Source organism: Apaloderma vittatum, unplaced genomic scaffold, assembly GCF_000703405.1.
Source record: "Apaloderma vittatum isolate BGI_N311 unplaced genomic scaffold, ASM70340v1 scaffold29282, whole genome shotgun sequence".
NCBI lineage: Eukaryota > Metazoa > Chordata > Aves > Trogoniformes > Trogonidae > Apaloderma > Apaloderma vittatum.
Genome location: NW_009703649.1, coordinates 28,924 through 36,647, shown reverse-complemented (window position 1 = coordinate 36,647; position 7,724 = coordinate 28,924). Strand labels below are relative to the sequence as shown.

At 39.6% G+C, this 7,724-nt stretch overlaps 1 protein-coding gene across 1 annotated transcript in view; it reads right to left on the bottom strand.

Moving 5' to 3' along the window:
- Window positions 1-7,724, bottom strand: part of TENM3 (teneurin transmembrane protein 3) — a 64,614-nt gene that overhangs the window by 34,553 nt on the left and 22,337 nt on the right. Inside the window, exons 8-11 of the mRNA XM_009864707.1 lie at window positions 7,241-7,490; window positions 6,807-6,827; window positions 939-1,171; window positions 243-397 (exon numbers count right to left, since the gene is read on the bottom strand). Coding sequence (XP_009863009.1) covers window positions 243-397; window positions 939-1,171; window positions 6,807-6,827; window positions 7,241-7,490 — 659 coding nt within the window. The remainder of the gene's footprint in view (window positions 1-242; window positions 398-938; window positions 1,172-6,806; window positions 6,828-7,240; window positions 7,491-7,724) is intronic.

Genomic DNA, 7,724 nt, shown 5'->3' with positions numbered 1-7,724 from the left:
CCTGCTGATAGTTTTGCTGTTCCCAACTGAACTGAACTTTATGGGCAAAAAAATTGAAGACAGAGGCATTTATAACTAAGAGACTACACTGTCATTCATGCCCTTGGAACAGGTTTCTTTCTCCCCAAATTCTGCTGTTCAATATCCCTTAGGCACTCCACCTAGCTTTAAGGGGCAAGAAAGATGCATTTGCATTTCTAGCCTCAGCTCAGTCTTCCAGATTAGCAGCAGCCAAAAAGTACCTGGCTGATGTGCATGCTGGTGTCACAGGTTAGAGGTCGTGCTGAGGTCAGGTCGTTGGAGCCAAGCAAAGTGGATATTATTCCATTCTGATCCACTTTTCTGATCATGGTCCCATCAACAAAGTAGATTAATCCGTTCTTGTCGATCGCTATTCCTTTAGTGAAGAGAATAAAAATCAGGCTTTTGTACTAGCAGTAAATATATTATCCATACCAAAGGGCATTAAGTGGTACGTATCTAGTGGAAATTAAGGCCAGAAAATATGGTCTTGGGCAGTAGGTAGTAATACAGCTTGTAAACATATTTTGCATAATGAACCAATATTCAGTATGAGATCTGCTGTTGATCTCATTTGCTCTTCTGTGTTGAGAAGGGTCTACATTTTAAGTTAACCTGAAACATGGGATAAGTGGGGCCAAAGGAAACGCTGATTTTATATCTTCACCGTTGCCTGCCAAACACATAATCTAAATGAGCATTTAAAAATTCTCAGTAACCATGCAAGCCAAATATTTCGTAAAAAATCAACCCGGGTCCCCTGCAGTTCTCTTCCTCAATGGCTTATCCAGTTGCAAAAAATTACTCAAAACCACATTTCTGAGCCAACTGCTGGGTTCAGTAATTAAACGCGACCACGCCCCCGGCTCTGAACTTTCATATTATTTTGCAAGTTACGGAGGGATAACTCTTTTTACCTTTAGGGCTCATGAGAGTTGCCTCCACCGCCTTGCCTCCATCACCACACCTTGCCTCATCAAATGGTAGGCACTGCTCCCCTGTTCCTCCGATTACCTCAGCATTTTTGGTCAGGTCTTTCATGCCTGTGAGCGACTTGGGCCGATAAATCCTGCGTGTGTTTGTGTCAGAAACGTACAAATCTCCTGTCACGGGGTCAGTTGCGAGGTAGTATCTGTGAGCTGGGTTGTTGCTGTAAAAGGGAATTATACATTGCACATACTGTAATTAAGTGCAGCTAACACTGGATCAAGAAGAAGAGGCTTCAGTTCATATGCAGTAATACATAAACTGTTAAAACCAACGGTGAAGCTCTAGGCACAGGCATCACAGGTCACGGTCCCAAAACCTTTCTCGGTTCACATTTCTTGCCTGTGTCACAGGCAGTCAGTCCAATCTAGACAGAAGATCCATTTTGTCCGTGATGCTCACAGGCCTGTTCCGTGCTCTGTAATTAGATACAGCTCCCACCTCTTTAATGAGTCAAATCAAAATACTGAAGTCTAAAAAATCTCCTGGGCTTTCTGGGAACCTTGATCCAGTTCCAAACTTTGCGCCAGGACCCCAGGCCTTGCTTGCTTTGTTGCTGTTATCACCCTATCTGTTTTATTGTAAGGCTGCTGGGGTGCATGGTTTGTATAATTCATAAACAGATAAGCCAGAGTTTGTATTATTAGTTCATGGGCAAGAGATAAGACATCTTTCATAAGTATTTGTTTAATTCACTGCTTTCAAAGACGCGATACGCATGATTTAACGCATTAGGAAATGTCATCTTCTCGACCAGAGCACCGAGTGGAGCTTTTCCGCTCTTCTTAACTCAGAATCATATTTCAAATAACTGTACACATTGGCACAAAACTGCAAACTATGCCAGTGCAGTCTTTATTACAGTGAAAATATATATTGCTAACCACTTCCCCAGAAACGTACATTTTGCCTCTCCACTGCTGCCACATAATTGAGAATTACTGACTTTTCTCCCCTGCTGGTGAAAAAAACAGCCCTAGAGAGTACCTTTTGGGTTGCTCTATTATGATGTAGAAACTTAACCCACTGCAGTTGGGATTCCTGACCTAATTTATGGCACAGAGTGCTGAAGTAAGGTCATGTAAATACAGGAGGTAATTTCAGATGCTCTCCTAACGGATTGAAGCTGAGTGTCAGAACAGTCAGTCCCACTTCTGATGTTTGCAAAAGCGCTGCCTAAACAGACCTACCAGTCTTGGTGATAGCCAAACATCTGTTCACAGAATGCTATGCTTCACGTTTGGTAAATACATAACTGTGCTAATGTAACACATTTTTATGTACTGCCACTTGGAAAAAGCAACAAGAGACCAACAGGAACAACTTGTGAACAAATTATGTCTTTTAGCAGGGACAGATTTTTATAGCTATCCAATTACAAAAACACAGGGAAAAAATGTGTCGCATAAATAGGATTTTCTTTGGTTTTAAGATTTTTAATATGTTGGTTCAGAATGAAAGAACCAAGTGAAGCAGACTAAGGAAATCAAATACACAGTGATTAGCACCTCTTAAGGTGCTCTGTTATAGAGCTGAGTGTTGTAGAGTAAGTATGAATACAACCAAATGTAGGCTTACTTTAAATTTACGTCTGTTAGAAATCTGTTATTGCCACTGTGCTAAAGAGTTGAACATTATTTTTGAAAGCTTAGTTTACACAGAGATGATTTAACATTATCAATATGTAGCATATAAATTATTTATACCTCTGCAGCCTGCAAATTAAATTATACCCACTTACACGATTACTTTGGTTTTTAAGAAACTTTGCAGACACTTCAAATATAAACACATTGCAAAATGTGAAACGTGCCATTAAATTTTACTTCACTTTAATTTAAAATAAAGCCCTTTCTTACATCTTTCTAAAAAGAATTTTAAAGTTGTTTTCTTCATAAATATAAGGACATTTATATGTTCTAATTAATTCTAAAAATGACAAAGCTCTTCATATCTGGGATGAGTTCTAAGAATGAGTAGTGCATCCTCATCAAAACAAAAAAACCCCACAGCTGATAATTTAAGGCTATTTTCTCATTTTATTAAAAAAACCTAACGTTTGGGAGTGCATGGGATATTATTATCAAATCAATATGAGCTCTCCAACTTGTCATATGTAGGTGTCTGTTGGCTCCTTTCTGAGATAATACAACAAGCTTAACTTCAGCGTTTCTTTTCAAGTGAAGGTTAAAAAGCTGAGGTAGCTTTAGCTGATAGAAAAAACCGAAACATTAATTCACAGGAACATGGTACAGTTTGAGGAACTGAGTAAATGTCCAGCAAAAACCATGTTTGTTGTCTAGCCAGAAAACATTCATATGCACTGTGCAGATCTCGAAAACAGTACAGGGATAAGCAGCCAGCAGCTGGAAAGCTGCACAGTTTATTCTACTTCATTGTAGCTTGAAATGATATTAAGCTTCTGCCTTCTACCAACAGCAACAAACACAGAGAAATAAAATCCACAGTCAGTGACTTCTTGGCTCATTCAGAATCGCCTAATTGCTGTCAGCGGCTCAGCAAAACATGCAGTTGCATATCAACATGGGCTCTTGTAAAGACAAATGGCTACAAGTTAACTTGTTCTGTCTATGCCTAATAATCGTAAGTGCTTCGAATTTAAAGTGTGCACACACATGCACAGAGCTGTAATGATTTATTTCCCATTGCTTTTATCTTGCTTATACTGATCTTCTAATTCTTCAGCTGTCAGATCACAGAATCACAGAATCATAGAATCATAGAATCATTGAATCATAGAATCATTGAATCATAGAATAGTTTCAGCTGGAAGAGACCTTGAAGATCATCGAGTCCAGCCTTTATCCCAGCCCTATCAACCTACTAAACTATGTCCCCCAATGCAACATCTAGTCGTCTCTTAAATACTTCCAGGGATGGTGACTCAACCACATCCCTGGGCAGCCTGTTCTAATGCCTGACAACCCTCTCAGTAAAGAAATTCTTCCTAATATCTAACCTGAACCTCCCCTAGTGCAATTTAAATCCATTTCCCCTCGTCCTATCACTCTCCACAAGGGAGAACAGACCAACCCCGGCCTCTCTACAACCTCCCTTCAGGTAGTTGTAGAGAACGATGAGGTCTCCCCTCAATCTCCTCTTCTCTAGGATAAACAACCCTGGACCCCTCAGCCTTTCCTCCTAAGACCTGTATTCTAAGCCCTTTACCAGCTTGGTAGCCCGCCTCTGTACCCTCTCCAGCAGATCACCTGCATTGCTCTCCATGCACAAATTCTGTGGAAATCCTCTTCCTGCTTCAGTCCCCCTCTCTTTTCCATTCACTCTGTGCCTTCTAAACCATACAACTTCGAAGCAGGTTTTATGTTTTGCTAAAACTTTTTTTTCCTGGCTCTGTACAGACTTGGGATACCACCATAGCCTACAAATGACCTTCCTGTCTTCAAAGTCCTTCTAAAAATTACTTCTTCCATGAATGCCTATCAGCATTAATCACCCACAGGCAGCAGTGTGTATAAAGACATCAGTTTAGCTTTGAGATTGAAAAAATGTTAGGTCACTGGTACATGAGAGGATAAATTTGATCTGCATTGTCTCTCTTAATTTAAAGTACAGGCTCCTTGAGGTGTGAGGCACATCACCTTCTATGCTGAAGCACTGTTTATAGGGGAGGAAAGTTGGGTGCTCACTAGATAATAGATCTGAACTAGCATTTAGCCACGTTCATTAGTTTTACTTGGGGAATGCATATTTTAGTGGATTTTCTTAGTTTTGATACCTAGTAATTATATACTGCAAAGTGGTCTGTTGAGGGTTGTTTTCCAGAAATTTCTAGAAAATTTCCAGGAATTTCCTCAGAAGTTTGAAGGGCTTGCCACTGAAACTGGACATTTTGCCCTTCCTCTCCTTCACAGGGCTTGTCATGACTTCATGCAGGCAAAAGCAGCTTTTTGTCTCACAGTGTGTCCTTAAGCTGGGGAGCCGATAGCAACAGGATTTGGTGTATCCTGAGTTTACACGTGTTAAATAAAAAGCAGCTAAATTAATAGAGTGAAAAGCCGCCAGGGCATATTAATCACAAAGATTGGCTTAGGAAGGCCCTGAGCAGCAAAGCCCTAAGGCTAAGAGGGAAAAATGCTGTATGGTGGGAGAGAGAACTCAAGCCCGTAGTAGCTTGTGTCAGGCTGCGCCGTGGGCCCCACACCTCCTGCTCACCACTGCTCCTGCAGGGCCAGTTTTCCAGAGCCCTCTACACCTCCTTCTGTCTCAGGAGGAACCCCCGCTTTGCTGCCACTATATGGGCCAACAGAAATGCTGTTACACTAATTTGTGCAGTAGGGTTGCAATTTTGCTACCCAGAGCTTCTGCATGTGTAGGCATGAGTAAAGGAGAAAAGCTTCAGTGTTCTCCCTCACTAACTTTTCTTACATGCAGGGATGGGTTTTCTGAAACACCGCAGCTAAGCCTGTGAGCACAGTTGTTCCAGAGACAGGAGAGGGCAACACCACCAAATCACTGCAAAACAAACCCCGTTACGCACCCACTCCCTAATCCCGCTTGCCTATCCCAGGTTCCCATTTTAAGTATTATTCCATATTCCATACATTTGCCAAGACAATGCCTTTTCCAGCTGCAATCACAACTTTGTGATGCCACAAGGCATATAATTCTTTTAAAAGTAGTGGAACAAATGCAAACTAAATGTAATAGTGAAAACCTAAAACCACCAAATACAAAAGACTGCCTCTGAGTCACATCTGGAAAACAAAATAAAACCAGCTAGACTGTGCATCAGCTTCCAGTTAGCACTGATGGGAACACCTTATTTAGTAACAGAATTTTTTGCCTAACATATTTGAAACATAAAATCCTTATGCACAAACAAGTATGTCCAAAGTAAAGTGAATTTAACAAAAGAAGAACTGAGATGTGACTCTGGGATTTGTTCGAAAACAAGGAAGGAAAATGAGTCGCAGCAAAGAAGGAGAGAAAGGGACCAGTAGGGCTCCTAAGCCATATTTGAAGCAGTTCCACCACAAGTCTTGCAGAGTTTCATGTACCCAGTAAGACTTTAGCATAACTCTGTTTTTATCTGCTTATCAGCACTAGCTGCTGTGGCAAAGCAATTTTAAGCATCTACCTTCTTCTCTTCTGTTCTTGCTACTATTGTAGTGTTGCCAGGATGGATGAACATTGTACTACAACCCTTCTAATTATTACTGCTTTTATGATTAGTCGTGTGGTATTTTTTTTTTATGACCAGTAGTATGAATTCTAGTGTGCTTTAAAATCTGAACTCCTGAAGTTGCGTTGTTATGGGACAATTTCAACTTCCATTATTAAGAGAAGTTCACCTTTAAAGAAACAAATCTGTTAAATGTGAGCCTGAAAAGACTCAACATCAAAAGGCTAATGAAATGAACTCACTTGATATCTCTATAATTTCATTACTTATATGCCACTAACATCATATTTGCGGTATCTGATTAATGAGTGAGTTTTGATAGGATCAGCAGAAGTGCTGCCAGCAAGGAATAGGAGTGAGCAGAGATGAGGGGACAGGAAAGGAGGGCATACACAAGCATAAAAAGAAGCCTGACTGCAGACAGAGAGTGATGAGAAAAGAGGAACTTGTATCCGAAAGGACGATACAGCCTGACAGCTGACATAACTAAAACATATGAACTCATTATTTTTGAAAAATACTCCTCTTTTCTAGTAATATATCTCAGAAATGAGTTCTCCATTATAAGCATTCATTTATTAAAAAGAAAAAGGAACAGTTAGAAAAATATAAATCTTCTTTAAGGAATGCTTACCTATGTCTAAAATCTTTATTTCTTGGTGGGAGCAAGTGAAAAAGAACAGAAAAACATCATTAGAAAAACATTCAGAAAGGATGTTAAAAGATGAAAAGAAGGCAACATTTACATCTGTCATTAGTGAAGTGGTGAATGATCGCCTTTTGTGCACTCATGTGGACTACACAGGTTAACTCTTCATAACAGAATGATCACTTCAGTTAGATTAAATTCTCGATACGCATCATTAACATATTTTACCAGGATCAATTTTTTTCCCTGTAATTTTACATACTTTTTCAAACGTTTTAAAATGCTTTGACTCAATGTTTTTTGTTCCCAAAAAGCATGTGGAAACTCTTAACTTACACAGTGTCAGAAACCTGTTTCATATTTCAGTTTGCAACAGTAATTCAGAACTCCAAAAGTCTGAGATGAGAAAACCCCCGTACCTTAGCTCCAGAACACTAGTTACATTTCCAGATGGGAATATCCGCCGAACATAGTTGAAATCCCCCACGTAGAGACTGCCATCTATGCCACAAGCTAAGGCGACCGGAGCCAGTAATTTATTACCATCAGCTTGACCATTACAACTTGGACAGGAGATGCTGCGTCGTCTTCCATTGCCCATAATGCTGCTGACAACTGGAGGTTGCTGAGATATAAATTGATTTTCACCATTTCCTTTGTAGAGGATTCCTGGCAAATAATTAAAAAAACCAAACCGACAAATACAAACAGAAAAATAGTTTATAAAGACCTTTGAATGTATGTACAGAAATTTATGTATAAGTATCCTAAGTATTCTCTTAGTTGGTTAATAGAATTTAATGGACTTTCAGTTGTTTCACCATCATATTTTTCTCACTAAAAGTAACAGAACTATATTAAAACATGTATAGTTATATTTAACTCACAAACAAAGCATTACCT